The sequence below is a fragment of the Larus michahellis genome, chromosome 1 (assembly GCF_964199755.1).
Source record: "Larus michahellis chromosome 1, bLarMic1.1, whole genome shotgun sequence".
Taxonomy (NCBI): domain Eukaryota; kingdom Metazoa; phylum Chordata; class Aves; order Charadriiformes; family Laridae; genus Larus; species Larus michahellis.
The window spans coordinates 106,979,032-106,996,397 of record NC_133896.1 but is presented as its reverse complement, the minus strand read 5'-3'; the positions used below and the strand labels follow the sequence as shown (position 1 = coordinate 106,996,397).

At 42.5% G+C, this 17,366-nt stretch overlaps 1 protein-coding gene across 1 annotated transcript in view; it reads right to left on the bottom strand.

The window, feature by feature from the left end:
- PTGFRN (prostaglandin F2 receptor inhibitor) overlaps positions 1 to 17,366 on the bottom strand; it is a 71,321-nt gene that overhangs the window by 29,952 nt on the left and 24,003 nt on the right. The window contains exons 2-5 of the mRNA XM_074598421.1: positions 10,309 to 10,674; positions 9,018 to 9,437; positions 5,116 to 5,499; positions 308 to 733 (exon numbers count right to left, since the gene is read on the bottom strand). Coding sequence (XP_074454522.1) covers positions 308 to 733; positions 5,116 to 5,499; positions 9,018 to 9,437; positions 10,309 to 10,674 — 1,596 coding nt within the window. The remainder of the gene's footprint in view (positions 1 to 307; positions 734 to 5,115; positions 5,500 to 9,017; positions 9,438 to 10,308; positions 10,675 to 17,366) is intronic.

Below are 17,366 nucleotides of genomic sequence, written 5' to 3'. Positions count from 1 at the left end.
GCAGCATCACTGCTGGATGGTACCCCTGACACAATGACAGCTCAGACCATGGAAGTCTCAGCACAGTTTGATTGACATCGCTCTACTTTGCACTTCCACTCCAAACTGTTGCATAAAATTAGTGAGTGCTGTTAAGTAGTTACTTCCCTCCACAAATAAGAGGTCTTTACACAAGGTAATAGTATTTTTTCATAACACAGAACCCATTTCCAAAGCTTATTAGCAGGCCTTCTGGCTGACGGTCCTACTCAAGAGAAAACTATCTCAGCTATCCAGGTCTTTCCATGAATAAGTGCAAGGTTCCTACCTTGTGTAGCCCAGAAAATGCTGACAGATGCAGAAGTCACATCTTTGCTCTTTACCCAGCTGTTGTTGCGGTGCCTGCTCCATGCAGAGATAACACAGAAATAATCCCCTCTATCACTTTCTGAAGTCCACTGGATTCGTAAACTGAAGGTGTCAACAGCCTTTTTAGAGAAGATTATTTCCCCGTTCTGAGTCCTCTCTCTGCTCCTATCCCCAAGCAGCAGAGTCCAGTCTGCATCCATTGTGGCCAGGAGTTCCTCTGTCACCACATCGTCGCTGCGCAGGCGCTTCCTATAGTACCAGGAAACTGTGAAGCGGATGTTTGCTTCAGTGTCCTGTGCATTTGTGATCATGCAGTTGAGCTCTGTGGGGTCATCTGAAAACTTGGGTGTTTTAGAGGCATTCAGAAACACCTCATAGTCTGGCTCTGCAGGAGAGGAAACCCAGAAGAAAGAGGTTAGCAGCTACAAGCAGAAGGGAGAAAGTGCCAGATCTTATTCAGAGATACCGCTCACTTCTAACATCCAGTTTGTGAAAGCACCTGAACTAGAAGCCAAGTGCCAGAATATGCATTTTTCTTACAAGACCTGGGGACCAGGAACTGGGACTCTAGCTCTCAGACTGGCACCAGTCTGACACAAGTACCCCTAGGCCTGCATTTCCAAACAAGACCTTTCATTTCATATGTCTAGTCAGACCTTTTCAGAAAAATCAGGACTAAGAGAACTTGGTTGAGCAAAATCACCTTTTTTAAGGCTTGGCCCCAAGAACCCCTCATGTAGGTTCAGTTTCAGCCCAGCCAGTCACCTTTTGCACTTGTTCAAACACCTGTGGCATCCTGCAACAACAGGAGACTGAGTATTCTCTAGCTTTGCACGGACCACAGATACCTCATTTCCTTAATGTCTCCCGAGGGTAAGAGGCTATTTCCCATCCTGAAATGCCTTCTTTTCCATACTTAACCATCCCATCACGTCTCTACAGTACAGTTTAAGAATGTTAAAAAGCAGCCCAAAACCCAAACACCTTACCCACCCACACACCAAAACCAGAGGCATGGGTACCAGCCACAGGCAGTACCAACAGCAGTGCACAGTAAGTTTCAGTGGCCAGCATAATAAATACTAAGTAGATTAAGAGTCGAAGATGCATAGATCAGAAGAGCTTCACAGTCTGAATAGAGAAGTACATGCTGTATAGCTATGAGGCTAGAATATCTCAAGCTTGAAGAGGAGTGCCTGAAATTCATGGGTTAAAAATGGGGCTGTTGTATTTAAATCTGAAATAGCTGGCTGTCCAAAGCCTAAAAGTGATAAGGCAGCCGCATGACTATTTTCTCTCAGACTACAGAGATAGTAAAGGAAAATGATTACAGCAAGAACCTCACACCACAGAGGAAATACATATTTATTTACTAGTGTTAGAATATTTTTCTGTCTTGCTGTCTACTATAATTCAGAAAAAAGACTAGCTTTCCAACTGTTCGGCCAATACTCATCACATGGCTTTTACATCCTAAGTGTATTCAGCGCTCTATATTTATTTCTTGCTTTGTGTTTTATTTGGCATTTTGCCCTCCTAGAAACAATTAACCAAAGCTATAATTGGGACAGAGAAGGCAATCCAAGGCTAAAACTTAGGCTTAGCTCACCAATGAGCCAAGATAATAAAGCATCTTAATAGAACTGCTGCGCAAACTGTGTGCACATGCACTTTTGGACTTCAGATGCAAAGGATAAAAACAATTGTATTAAGCAAGCTGGCTGCTGCTATGTCAGCTTGCAGAAAAGATCTCACATCATTAAATGTTATGCATGCAGTGTCCTTGCATCTAGCAAGGACAAGGGCGTTAATACAGACCAGACATTAGAGCATCTAGTGATACTGATGGTGAGTTTCTGCAGTGTTAGGTAACACACAGGCATAAAAGTACTGTTTACGTAAGTCTGTAGTACCTACTACCAGTGAACATAAGTGCAGATTTCTGCGCACTTTCAGTGTAAGGCAAAATAAAAAGAAAATGCACAGAACTCCTCTACTGCAACCAAGGCATAGATTGTAATGGTTGCAAAACCCACTTTTGGTGTAAGTCCCCATAGATCCTACAGTTACACTACTCACTATCCTCCTGTCTCATTCACAGAAGACTAGTCTTCTCCAGGGCCTCATGATACATTCCTCATGCTCTGCGGTTTTCTTATCGTTCCCCTCACCTCCTTTTCCCCCTCCAAAAAAGAAAGCATTCAAGACCAATTAATATTTTCACAGCAACAAAGACTATGAAAGCAGAAACTCTTCTCTAGACAGGAATACAAGAAGGAAAAAGCTGCAAGAAACTCGAGTTCTTAGATAATCACTTCAGGTTTGTTTTATTTGCGGGCAGGGAAAGGACCACTAAGAAGAGTTCTGGCTTTGACAGCACCACTCCAGATAGGCGCTTCACCCTGACAGACACTTAAACAGAGGATTTAGAAAGAATAAAAGGCTGGCTGGATAAAGCTCATTCCTCCACTCTGTCAGCTGTCAAAGAACAGCCTCACTGACAGTTCAATGACTTAATACTCCAGCAGCTCTTAACTTCCATTAAAGAGGAGGAGTTGGTGAATTCTGGATGCAGCTGAAAACCTCAAATGCTGAAAATTTATTCTACTTTCCCGTGCCTTAGCAACCAAGCATCTGCTAAAGAGCATATTTTATTCTCTCCTGTTCCCAAATAACACCAAATCAGAATGGAAAGAATAAGGAATAGTCCTACAGGTATAGGCACTATGAGAGAGTACATGAGCATGCAGTGCACCTGCGCACGCATGAATATGTGTGGGGGAAGAAGAGAACACTCACAAATTGAATGTGCAACTTGAATGTCTGAATGAGGACAGGAAATTAAGACATTCATCACTTGCACACTTCTAGCACACGTTACAAATATACTTGGAAACAGCCACAGCTCAACTGCTCTGTACAATGCTAAAATGCAAAATTTAAAGTCATTGTCACTAGGATTTAACCTTGTGACACAGCTATTTATTTCTGAAAACCTGGCTTCAAAAGCAGGCTCTCTATATGCTGGCTTCATTCAGTACCTTTACATTGGAGGAGCTCTGCCCTTGTAACTGGACAGTACCACCAATTTCTGATGACAAGAGGCTCTGAACGGGTACATTAAGAGAGTTTAGGCCTGGATACTTGCATTCAGTCAAAGCTGGGAACAAACACCAAATATTACAGCTCAACTAGTTCTCCCCCAGCCTCACATTTAGGTTCACGCACGCTTCCAACACAAACAATACTTTGTGAATTTTAGCAGGTGCCCATACTTACCTACAGCATCCTGCAACACCATCCTGAGTTTCATTGCTTCTAAACTGAAGCTATTCTCTCCAAGATTAAACTAGGGGACAGGATGGGTAGGCTGACATATCTAGACCTACTCCTAAACCGCAGGCTTTGCAGAAGTTTTGCTGGAGTTTCATTTTCAGTATTTCTCCCAAGTAACTTTACTTCTAAGGATGTTTGCATAAAGAGAGATCTCCAAAGCTTAAGAGTTCAGCTGGGATAATGCACAGCAAAAGCTTTACCATCTGCAGCATACATGAGACACTGGATGTCCAAAACAGATTTACCTTGGGAAAGGGGGGTAGGGAAATACACTGTCAGCCTGCTTTTGTAGGCCAGGTAGATCAGGTAAGCCTGTTGAAGCTCTTACCTACAGCTTCTGTTCCTCATTCAGTCAACAAGTCTTAAATGAACAGCTGTTAAACACAGCTGCCTCCAACCAGCCCCTTGCAAAATAATGCAAACATTTGATGGTATTAGAGCTGTAAGAAGGGAAAACCACCGAGAAAAACTGAGGGATAAAGGAAGGAGAGAATAAAGAGATCATCAACTTTCTGTTTAAGTAGATTTTTTTCTCCTAATGGTGAATTAAAAGAACTCACTGCAGAAATGCTGCAGTAACGTATGGAAGCCATAACTTCAAGTGCACAAATAATCCTTTGCTTGTCCAAAAGGCGAAAAATCCACTCATCTCTAAGACTGAATGATTAAAACTGCACCACGCTGAGTGGGATGTTAAATACTGCAGGAAAATCTGCTTTAGTAGCCACTATGCTAATCAACACTGCTAGCATTGTTAGCCACAAGCTAGGTCTCTCTCACTCAGTCACACTACTCAATAGCTATGTGACATGGTCTTGTAAAATGGACTTGTGTGTTGAGGGAGGAGAATAAAGCAGTATAAAGTCATGTTTCATTCTAAATCCATCAGTAGGATATGGTGTCCCTAGTGATTAAAAAAAACAAAACAAAAAGCCAACAGCTCTGAAAGCTATTAGAGTTCATTATGAAGTTTCCATTATAAATAATTTTTTATGGTATATGACTCATAAAAATCAGGGGAAGCATCTGATATCACTGTGTTCAGAGCCTGTTGCTGGATCAGAGCCTTGCTAATAGTACAAGGGAGGTGACAGGGGAAAACATGACAACAGGGGCAGCTTCAGCCCCTGGAAAATAAGGCAGGTTTTTAAGTTCTATTTCCCAGTTGCAGACTGTTCAGTAATACCAGAAAGCAGAGCACACAGGTGGGACATGCAGTAAGAGATCCTAAAACCCTACAATGTCCAAACCCAAAACCCCACAGGACAGATCAGTATTTTTATATGTGAGAGAGAGATGCCCTATCATCTATATCTATGATAGATGCAAACGAGAGAGAAACTTGCCCAGAAGAGATTCTGCAAGGTCCTCTCCCTTTTCTGATGGGACCAAGGCAAATGACCCATGAAGTCTGAAAGTAGAATCACTCACCTAATGCTGTCACCACTACACTGACCGGTGCAGATGTCCTCTCCACCACCTTATGCCAGCTCCCGTTGTGCAGTGGTACCCAGACAGCTGCTTGGCAGAAGTAGTAGCCAGAGTCTTCCACATCCACATCACGCACCAATAGGCGGTAGGAGTTCCTATCTACGTGGCTCAGGCTGATGAGAGTTGAATCACTGACAACAGAATCACGGTCCATACTCAGCAGAACCTGAGCATCTGACAAGGTATCATCAGGTGACGCAGAAAAGTACCACATCACCTCTGCTTGGAAAATACCACTCCTGTCTGTTGTGATGTTGCATGTAAGATCCAGGGAGTCTCTTTCAGTCACAGACACATTGCTTGTTGAGATGATCACATCTAGAGCTTAGAAATAAAGAGACAAAAATTCAAACAAAAAATAAAGCTTTTTTTTTTTTTTTTTTTTTTTTAAAAAGTCCCCTGTAAGTTATCCATGTCTTCACGTTATCCTACAGAAGCTTCTGAAGTAGCTCAGTAGCCCTACCTTCAAATGCCTGCTGGCTATTGAGCTGCATGATCTATTACAAAAGAAGTATATATTATCAGTCAAGCACGGAATGCATGATGAGGAGGAAGAAAGGGAGTGGGAACAGGGTTTTTGTAACTCAACAGCAACTGGTCCATGAAGACTTTTTCCCAATCACAGACCGCATGTCACCTTCGCACAGCAGGAAAATGCGTACAGGATTTTCCATTCTCACAGGAGGGTCAAAGTGTTTTGGAACTATCTCTCAGAAGAGAAAGTGTCCACTGAAATCACTACGAACTACATTAAAACTCAACTTGGTTTCTGCTGAAACAGCTTTGAGCTCCTCTAACAGAACCAATTTAGATAAGAAGCAGACACAGCCACATGTTGGAGTCCCGACTGACCTCAAGTGTCCTGCAAAAACATGAAATGAAAGCAAACAGAAAGCAGCAATAACTCCTTATACTGATGACTCCTCTACTTACTCCTCTGACCAACACACACTAGGGACTTTAAAGCAATGCCAATTGCCACTTAAAACACATCTAACAGACTCCTCCCCTGGCCAGTGAATAATTTTAATATACATAGCGCATACAGTTATAGCCAGCATCCAAACGGGACCTTCTGCATTCTGTAAGTTACCAGGCTGGCCACAGCTTTGTTAAAAGAAAGCCATGGGATGAAAGTGTCAAGACTGGGAGTAGAAAAGCTGGCCCTAGTTACTGATGAGAGGTGAACGAAGGGTGCTGCATGTGTTCTTTGCAAATCTCAGTGCAAATCATTCACCAAGTTACCTGGCCACCACACGTCTTCACTTGCTCATTCCCTCCTCCTACGTTGCCTGAAGATTAGATTTGGATCTCAGTGCAGCACCATTCCCACAGTGGGTGATGCAGCTTCTCTTAAAGTCTCAACTGAGGACAGTAGGCAGGGCTGCTACAGAACTGGCTCTTCTCAGCAGATCTATGACCAAGACCACAAGCGAGAATACAGGCTCCCACCTTAAACAGGCAGCTACGTCTCTGGTGCAGATTAGTGACTTGTGTGTAAAACCATGTTCTACTCCATGTACCCATCTGTAAAAGCTTTCTAGGATTATCATCAGGAATGAGAGACAACATATAAAGGCCAGAGCCAAACTGAGCAGCCACAACTATTGCCAATAAAACCAAGCAATACTCATCTCACCACTCACCTCCTGATAGCACAGAGCAGTCAAACTGAACAGAGGGTAGCAAGGCACACCGAAGTGGTAAAGCAAAGTCCACTGTCTGATGAGTATCTCATTGAGATTTCCCTCACTGTCTTATCATGGGATTGGGATCAGTAGAAAAGCCTAGTTAATTTAACAGACTAATACTAGAATACAAAATAAGACTCATCTGCAAGGTTAAGAGCAACATTTCTCCAAGGAGCACTTCTGTCTTCATGAAATGGTGATCGGCATTCAGAATCTGGCATTATATGCATACAGAGGGACTCTAAGAGAGTTTACCCATATGTATATACTCAATGCTCCTTTTTTGGTTACAGACATGTCTGAAGGCCTCCCTTAGACTTATATATCTGTTGTGCAAGGCACTATTAAAAAAAACCCAAACATGCGAGAACAAAGTCGGGCCCAAAGATGTCATGCTTTTAGGAGATGAAAATGATTGGCAAGTAGATAGAAGACCAACAACAGGAAAAAAAAAATCCCACAGTTACACAAGTAACCTATGAGTGACTTTTTTCATTAGATATGTTAATCCAAATTTTGGTTGGTTTGGGTTTTTTTTGTTTGGTTGGTTTTTTGGGAGGTTTTTTGGGTTTTGTTTTGTTTTTTGTTTGTTTTTTTAATCTTACAAATTCAATCCCACAGTTTACAGCAGGTGAGAATGAGGGAAGTGCAGCAACCGGGCATACCATTTACAACTCAAGTTCATTTTAGAATTCAAGTGCAGAGGTTTTGGATGTCAGCACAAGATGCTCTTCAAGTCCTGCTACAAGATGTGTGGGTAAAAATTTCTGCAACATTTTGCTGGAGAATAGCCTATCCCATTTAGCATAAATTTTAAAAAAAGCCTTCATGCCCCTGACAAAGTGCCAGTGCTGCCAATGACCGAGCTAAAACTGAAGGCAAAAAAACCTCTGAATGAAAATCAAACAAAAACCCCACAAACAAACAAAACCGCACACCCAAACTACATTTAAAAATTGCACTACTACTGGTCCTGTTTTCAGTCACTGATTAAACCCCACCTACTTAAACCAATCTCTCCAAAGTGCAACAAAATAGAGAATTACAGCTCTTAATTGAGCAAACCCTGCCTCAGCAGAGAGCACCTCCAAACTTTACTGTGCAACAGACACCCTGAAAAAGGGGGGGGCAGATAGATCCTGTCAAATTTCACAGGCTAAGTACCACCAGGATACTAAAACTACATCTAAATGAGCCAGCCAAAAAAAAACAGTAGTTCTGGGTTCTCCCTATAGTGATTAAAGAATTACAAAAACAAAAAGATACCCTTACTGTCTGAACACTTCTAAAATATCGTCATATTTTCACATTTCTGAGGGACCATCATTGCCTGTTTTCCCACCTACTGAGTGACAAGATGCATCCCCCCCTGCTTTCCCTCCACCAACTAGCAATGGTAATGCTAATGCAGTTAAGTGCTTAGTGCATCTACTCCTGAAATCTATACGGGCAGGGATATCTGGATATCCTCAGCACAGCACTGTATGTATTTTTGTCTCCTTAGTCAAGCATGCAATGATGCGTTTAACAGAACCATTACTGTCCTAGACCTCTGTCAACACAATGGAGCAATCAGACCAGTGATCCAGTGTCAGTGATAAAAATCACTGGATAGTTTGTCCTGTTAAAATAATTATTGCCTGCCTCCTTTCTCTTGATCTGTCTATGCTATTTTAATAAACAATGTACAGAAAAGCTTCACATCTGTCACTGAATCACAAGCCACTTTTACAGGGAAAGTGCAGCTGTTTAGTGCTATGGGACAACCCTATGTTAATGGGAGAGTAGAGGGAAGGTTTGGGGTGCTTAAGGGTTAAATACAATGTTTATTTAAGAAATATAAAAAACAGAAGCAATCTGAAGTGAACTAAGGATGCGATAAAACCTAGGTCTAAGCATCTAAGAGGTTTCAGTCAATCCTTCCATACCATCATCCCCATTCTCCCCAAAATAAGAGCTGGAAAAATTATGCTAAGCGTTTTCTATTGACTTTGATGTAAACAGGCCAGCTATCCAAACAGCACTCTAGGTTCTTCTGCAATGTATCCTCATTTAGTTTGGCTTACTCAATTTCTGCTCTCAGAGTATCACACTCTGGACGCAGCACTGCTGTAGCTACAAGCTGTGACCCCAGCCATCAGTAACACTCACCAGTCCGTTGGATTGCCACACTTGCTATCTCCACGCTCTTCTCCTGAATCTTCTGCCATGAGCTATCCGCCCCTCTCACCCACTCGCTCACAAGACACCTGTAGGCACCCCCATCCACTGACGAGGCCTGGGATACAGATAACCGATACGTGTCATTAGCTCCTGTGTCCAAGCGGATATCTCCATTACGGTAGCGCTCTTCATAGCCAGGACCTGGCTGGAATTTGCCTTCATGAGTCAAGGATAGGATGTCCCGCCAAGTCGATCCACTTTTGATCTGCCAAGTCACATGCAGGTGAGTGTGCTCCGGTGAGGTGGTAATTGCTGAGCAACGCAACTTGATGGAGTCACCCTCGGATAGCTTGAGAGACATTGAGGAACGTGCTTTTGAACTGCTCACCGATAAGCCATCGGAAATCACTATTAAAAAGAAAAAAAGACCAAAAGACACAAGCATCATAAAACAGAAGCGAGAACACCCACACTGACCTGTTCAGATATGAGACAGTAAAACTACCACAGAGCAACACCTGGATAATAATTCCTTTTTCCACACATAAATATATTCCAGGAACAAGGAAATTCAGCTGAAAATCCATTAAAGGATGTGCTCCACTTTAAACAAGCCAAGACAAGCATTCAAATTCATTTATCTTTCCCCTCGCTTTAGTTTCTCATCCAAACGTCATCATTCTGCCTATTCCCATCCAGAATCATCTTGATTTTCATGGGAGTAAAAGATAAGACACTTGAAAAAAACATAGTCTCCCAAGGTACTACTGAAGAACCCTAGATGCGAGAGCAAAGCTAGGGTATGACTGCAGTATCAACATGCTGACAGGGAAAAGGAATATTACCTCCTTCATATAGAAAGATCCCTAAATGACACTACCAGAAAGAGAGAGAAGACAGGTCTTCTGTGTCTTTTACCTGAAGTTAGCCTCTCTACCCAGAGGCTTAGGGACATTAAATATTCGCAGATATCTTCAGTAAACCCACAGCTTAGTTTTCACATTTTTATTTACATATTTACTAGACAGAAAAAAAGGAAAGTGGTGTTTATAGTAAACCGCCACTCTTCCCTTCTTCACTTCACTTGCCTTTGCTATCATACTTCCCAATTTTCGATTTTGGCTTTACAAGAATTGAACAGTAACAGGGAGAAGAAAAAAAAAAAAAAGAAACCAGAAATCACAATGCTCATAAACAACAGAAATTCAACATTCTTAAGGGTACATCTATAATCAATATCAAAAACAAATTTAGAGCACACCTCACTCTTCAGAAATACCTTTCACTTGGACCTCTGCATCATAATTTCCCTGAACGGTGGCATCAGTGCTGGGCGTGGAACATTTGTATCTCCCTTGGTCAGTTGGCTGGATGTTTCTAATCACAAGTTCCACAGCATCGTTGCTGCTCCGTCTCAGTTTGATATCCCCGTGGCCCACACGTTTTTGGTACTCCTCAGAGGTGAATGTAGAATCCCAGGTACTCACTATCCGCACAAAGTCAGTCTCCCGGGAGAATTCCCAGTCAAAGTTCTGTTCACTGGGTCCATCATAGTCACTAACGCTGCAAGGGATCACCACCTCTGTGCCCACGACTCGAATAAGCGGACCTTTGGGCACCCTCACAACACGCGCTCTGCAGAAAGCTAGGCAGGAGAACAGAGAGAGAACACAGAGTTAACAAAGGAATTAAGAGAATAGACTTCGACCAAAAAAACCCACCATGAAATAGAATAAGGTTGGGCACTCCACTCTGCAGAAAGCTAGAACAAGTAAGAGCAGTATTTCCCATTAACATTTAATCTCACTAGAGCAGGAGCCCCTAAACACACCATTTTTAGCGTGGGCAATCTTTGTTTCATTGCTTATTCAGTAACACATTAAGTAACGACATACTGAAGGAGAGAAAACTGTAAGGATGAAAAAAAAAATTTAAAAAAGAAAAGAACTAGACAGAGATCCAATAGGTAGCAGTTTCTCTACTACAAGCCAAGTGCTATGTAAGACACTTAAATAACATTAATAAGTAGTTTTCATTACTACAGTGAGGGGATAATCTGATCAGGCATTTTAAGTCTTTTGCTGACATCAGTAGAGGATTCGAAGTAAGAAACTAACTCCCCCCTAGCTTGAGGGCCATAAGAGTGGTATGTTGACATTCTCCAAAAAATGAGCATAGTCTCTTCGCCCTGAAGGGTCATGGCTTCTCTAGCACATGTGAGCTTCCTTGCCTTCCTAATTGATTTAAAAGGAAGAACTGATTTCAACAGACAGTTTGCTTGAAAGGATTTCTGCAACCACACCTGTTTCTAGCATGCATTTCCTCTTTGGTGGAAATCCCAGAACACGGGAGCATGAGCAGAGCAGGTTCCCTCCAGAGCAGAGGAACAAGCAGTGTTCAGTGTGTTTTCTGGGACTGTTCGACTAGAAGCACAGAACAACAACAGCAGTTCTCTGCAGAAGGCTGGCAAAGCAGTATGTTATGCTCCAGGCAAAAGTGTGAACCACGTAAACTAGCCAGAAAACCTGGCAAAGACGCAGCAGGAGACTTTTCTGGTTGATTTGGCTCTGTAGGCCAAAGAATAACCCCAGCAGCTGCACATGGATTTTGGCAGGTTCTTACTTCCCAAAAGAGCAAGCTGCTTTGATTCATAGTTCCAACCAGAGAAATCTTTTCAGAAAGAGAGGGATACTACCTAAACTTGGCCTCCAAACATGAAAAGCCTACTGCATCCCACCAGCTCGATATCCATAGCAAGATATTTTAGCAGCCAGGTAGAATAGGAGAAGCCAGAACAGAAGGACAGATCTTGCTAAAATCAACTAGATGGCCATAACAACATCTAAAGCAGCTGGACCAAAAAGTTGATCTGAGATACCACAGGGGCAAAGCCAAATTTAAACAAACAACCCCCCAACACACAAAGTCCAGCAACCCACAATTGCTCTAATTCACCACCTACATTGAGAAAGCCACCAGCTAGTGACATGAGCACCAATACACTTGCTGAGCCTTCCCCTCCTCTCACTCTTGCTGTAGATTAAGACACCACTTGCTGGCTCAGAGCCATCACACCAATAGGTATCCAGGTGTGGGCAAAGAAGTTAGTCTCATGAAGAGAAACCACCCACTGGGGAACCTGTTATAAAGTGCAGCTAGTCCGCTCCAGAGTGGCATGAAGAAGGAGATTGTCCTGATTTCAGCTGGGAAAGAGTTAATTTTCTTTCTAGTGATTGCTGTGAAAGGAACGTCAATAATACTGATTATTTTAGTTCTTGCTAGGTGATGTTTATACTTTTCAATATACTTTTCAGCTTCCCATAGAAGCTGAGAAAGAGCATAGACAGAACAATGGAATGGACAATGGAATACTCTGTACCATAAACGTCATGCTTTGTATATAAATGGGCGGTGGAGTGGGGAAATCAGCAATCACTGCTCAGGAAGGTACAAGTTCACATAGTAGTGAGAGTGACTTGTGTCATTGCTATTACTGTTATTTTGCTTTTCTATTACTGTTCTATTAAACTGTCTTTATCTCAACCCATGTTTTTCCCCTTTCCTTTCCCCTCCTTTTCTCCCTCTTCTCCCTGCCCCTCTTGGGGGAAAGGGGAGAACTGCGCAAGCAGCTGCGTGGTCCTAGCTGCTGGCTGGGTTTAAACCACAACAGATGCGTTAAAGAATCAAGATTTCTCTGGGCATTTAAAAACTAGAGAAGCAGTTATACACACTGAGCATAACTACAAGAGAAAAGCATATTTTTATCCCCAGTTACAGTTCAGCAAACAGTTGAACCAAGTGACAGTGCCTTTCCCTCCTTAGTTCATAACTCACAGCATTCTCTTTGCTTTGCAGACTGTTCACACGTACAGGCTCAGTCATAATTGTCCTATTTCCTCATTACCATGACCTTCTATATTCAACAGTGGTACTTCATTAAACTTATTTGTAATGCAGACTGGGGTTAATCTCTTACCCCTTCTATCCCTCCCAGAAGACAGTTATTACATACCCAGTCAAGTAACTGAGGAGTCCTAATAAGGAAGCTGGACTTCTCTGCACTATTCACATGGGAATCGGAGAGGAAAATCTCCGCTGCCAATGTATTGTTCCCCAACCAGATGTCTTTAAGGACATCTCTCCAAACACAAGCACCATATAGTGAAATCATTGATACAGAAAAATAACCAACAGCAAGCAAAGAAAGCTGCAGGGCTCCAATATATTTCCTCACTAGGTCTTAAGTTGCATCCCCATTCAATCCTTCAACTTATCCACTTACAGAAAGCAGTAACAGCAGCAGGTAAGCTTTAAAGCACTGCCTGACAACCAAACCAGCTTCCAGCAGGCCACTGTGAGAAGTCAGCTCAGGATCCTGACCAAGGGCACTCTTCAAACGCTGAGTCTCTAGAAAATACTCCCCTGTGACACTAAAACAAGAAGACAACACTGTTCTGTATGCATCTTCAGCTGTAGACCCACATACCATGCGCTGCACTAATCCAGTCTAGAGGTGACAAAGGCATGACTAATGTGGCAAGGGCTGCACATTTGTGTTTGAGATTAGCACTGACAGCTCAGTTTCTCTTCTTCCAAGGTCACTAAAGACCCTTTGACACTAAATGAAGGTAGGGGGTGATTAGCACCTTCATAAGAGAAGGCAGGCCAAAGGGAAAGATAGGGGCACAGGGACTTCTCAACAGATCTGTTCAGAGGCCGTTACCCTATTGCTGTAAAGCAATGACTCTCCCCCTTATCACTGCACATTCCCACAAGCAATTCCAGTTTAATGCAGAGCTGGAAGGAGGGCAGTGAAACGGGCTGTAGGAGAGAAGAGGGACGGCCTGTAACAGTTATAATTTTACACTTTACAACCAATAGGATTCTTGTAAGGCAGGAGCACATAGAGAGGGGCATCACAAGACAATGAGAACTTACTGCAGAGCATCTGCGGTGCCCTGCCCACAGGTAAGGAGGAACATGCACAGGGCAGAAACTCTGAGGGTGAGCTACATTTCTAGGTGACCCAGGAGGCTCAGTATCTAGCAAGCTGTGAATTCAGGGTTCTGCCTTTTGTCCTGCAGCAGTCAACAGCAAGAGTATCCCTACCTTCTAAACAAGGTGCTATGTTCTTTGCTGTGCATTAGGGATTAACATTTAGTGTAGCTGTAGCGGAAGCCACAGAGCTACAGACACTGATCTTGGCAAGGGGTGAGCTCTATTTTACTCTGGCAGATAAATGAGGCACTTTTACAAATATTTTACTCTTGCAGTGCCCCGTGTTAGTCACATACACCCCCTGCACCTTCCCAGAGCAATCAAAGTTCAGCTGTCATTACGTGAGAGCTTCAAACTCTGTAAATTTGCTGGAAACATTTATTTTTCATGACACCTAATATATTTCACTGTTAATATAAGGTGACATGTTCTTAATGAATTCACTTGAATCCCATTTAACTGTAGAAACAGATGGAACAGGACAGAACAGTGTATACACTAGTGACAGAAAACAACAGAACTCTGACAATTCAGTATTTTCAGTATCCCTGAGACCACCAAAGATGTGTATTTAGTAGGAACTCAATAACTGGCTCTGTATCATAAACTGTAATGCTGGACATCAAATCTGCCTGAGTACAAGATTAATTGCCTAAATACAAAATTTTATTTTTTCAGAGTTACCAGACCACCAGATGAAATTGCAAGGAACTATTTTCCAACCCAAAATGTAAAGGAGCCCCTGTAAGGAGGCCAGCACACAAACACAAGGGATGGGACTTGTTGCTTGGGCTCACTAGAAGGTGACAGGACTACCAAGGCAACACTGGTGCTTTTGCAGGGCTGGGCCAGAAACACTCAAAAAGTAGGGCAACCACAGAGCCTTCATGGCTGTTTGTCAAGCACCTGATTAGAGGATTCTCCCAAGGGAACGAATGAAATATTCCACCAGGAACACTGGCAAAGCGTGGCTCACGGTAGAGTAATAAACTGGGGCCTGCCATATTAATAATCCAAAGGCAAGATAGCCCAGACATAGCCTAGGCAGTTTTGAGCTAGTATTTGTTCCCTAGCAATGGCCCATGAAGTACTTAAATTAATTTGTCCCATCACCTAGATGCACCATCTCATTGCTGTCATTAAACAAAATCCTTTCAGAGGTGAACAAGGAAAGCAGATGACTGAATAAACAGGCTGTGAAGTCAATCCGAGTACATAAATAGCAACCTGTCATTTTTAGGATAACCAAGAAAACAAGACAGCAAAATTGTGCAGGATCTACAGAACAGGGTGTCTGTTTAAACTCTCAACAAGCTACGCAACTCAAGGAAAGGGCTAGAGAGGATTTCCTCTTGCATTAGGCACGTTACTATAGATGATAAGGAAAGTCTTCCAGGAGCTTCATTTTCACACAGGTTTTGCATCTATGTATCATTTATGAAAGAACAAGATGATAAGTAATCTGTGGAGTCACCCACATGGCTGAGATACCATTGCAAAGAACCCACTTCTGCTTTAGCACTCTCTCACACAAGGTGCTTCCTCCAGCCTGCGCTAGACAGCTCTATCTAATAAGAAAACATGTTCTCTTAGCAGCCCAGAGAAGGAGGTTGATTCTCTACGTCTGCCAGGCAAAGGAAAATGCAATGTGACATGCAGTAGGAAGCCAATTAAAGCCAAAAAAGTAAGAGCTGAAGAATAAGTAAATTGGCTCAGACTAAGCACTCGAGCCTCTGCATCAGAAAGACTTAGAACACACAGTCCAGCTCCTCAACCAAGGCAGTCACGGGAGACACAGCGACAACTTTGCTGATGCCTTTCATCTCAAAAGAGCTTTCCGAACAAAAGGTTGTTTCATTTGCCAACTAAACATTACCATGTCTGGGAAGGAAATACAGCAGCCCTTTCAAATTCACAACAGTTTATGACAGGAAAAAAATACTGCAGCCAACTTTGCAAATGGTGGTAAAGATTTTCCTTCCCTGAACTCCTCCATTTGTTTTCAATCTAGGCACCACTTTGCTGCAGCACTGTGTAAATGAGGGGGTTGAGCAGGGACAACCCTTCTTGTGCCACTCTGGAGAATAAGCAATGGATTCCCCACCATTAAAGCTGTGCACTCTGCCTCCTATTTCTAGCAAAATCCAAAATCTCCCACTTCTGTACTGCACTGCTTAACCACAGTGTGATGCATGAAGCCATTTTACAAGATGGAAAGGAAAAAAAAATTATTTTATGTTTGCATCTTTTTTTGTTCCAAAGAGACGCATCCACACAAATACACTTCCTCCGTTTTGAAAGAGAACTGATCAGGCTCCCTCTGGGAGGAATTCCGCAACTTTCCCTAGGGAGCAGGCAGGTGAAGGGACAGACAGCATGCCACACGTTCACAGGCTCTTCTCCGGGGAAGGAGAACCAAAGCATATCAGCATGGGAGATTATAATCCTTATCTCCAATCTTCCCCTGTTCCCTTTGCCTCTCCTCCCAGCTCCAATTATCATCAGGCAACTACACATCAAGAATGTCATCTGTGACTATCTGGGGAAGAAAGAACAAGTTATAACAAACATGCCTGCAATGTTTAAAAACCTTTCAATGCTGTTAATGCAATTTTTATTTTTTTAATATATAATATGATTTTCCTAGAGGTGGTACATTTACACAAACAGCATGTTGCTTTGGGATTTTCTCCCCCTTTTTAAATGCAATCAATTAAATTTTCTATCCTACACTGTGTACGTATGAGGAAAAAAGTCAGAGAGATTAAGCAGAAGAAAAGGAATTTCTTTAAGTACCAGAAATGCAGCTAACTACTGAAATTCCTTTACTGGTCTCAAAAAGAAAAAAAAAAATCTGGACAAGTGAGATCTCTTACCATTCTCGCTTAACACATGACAACATCATACTCTTCTTTCTAGTGCAGACAAACAGACAGTAGGGGTTGGGATCTATGCTAAATGAAGTGGTAGGCTCTAGCTACTCTTTCCAAATTACAAAGTTTATATTGCCCTCAGCCGCAGCAGCGACCTCCACCTTACAACCACACAGCCTGCACAGGGAGGGAACAAGAGGCTCCTTTAAAAGAGACCAAATTTGATTCCTTATGTCAAAGCTGTAATCACCACAGTAGCCCAGAATCATCTAAAGCACACAGGGCTCCCTCCATACCTTGCAAGCCAACAGCACTGTTACACCTCCCTAACTGCAATACTCCCTACCTAAAAAAAGACTGATAGATTTTTATGGGTTGAAAAATCTGCAGTATATCATCTGAAGATATCAGAGAAGAGAGACTGAAAAAGTCCGTGAGAGAGACATTTACATTGTTCCTTCCCAGG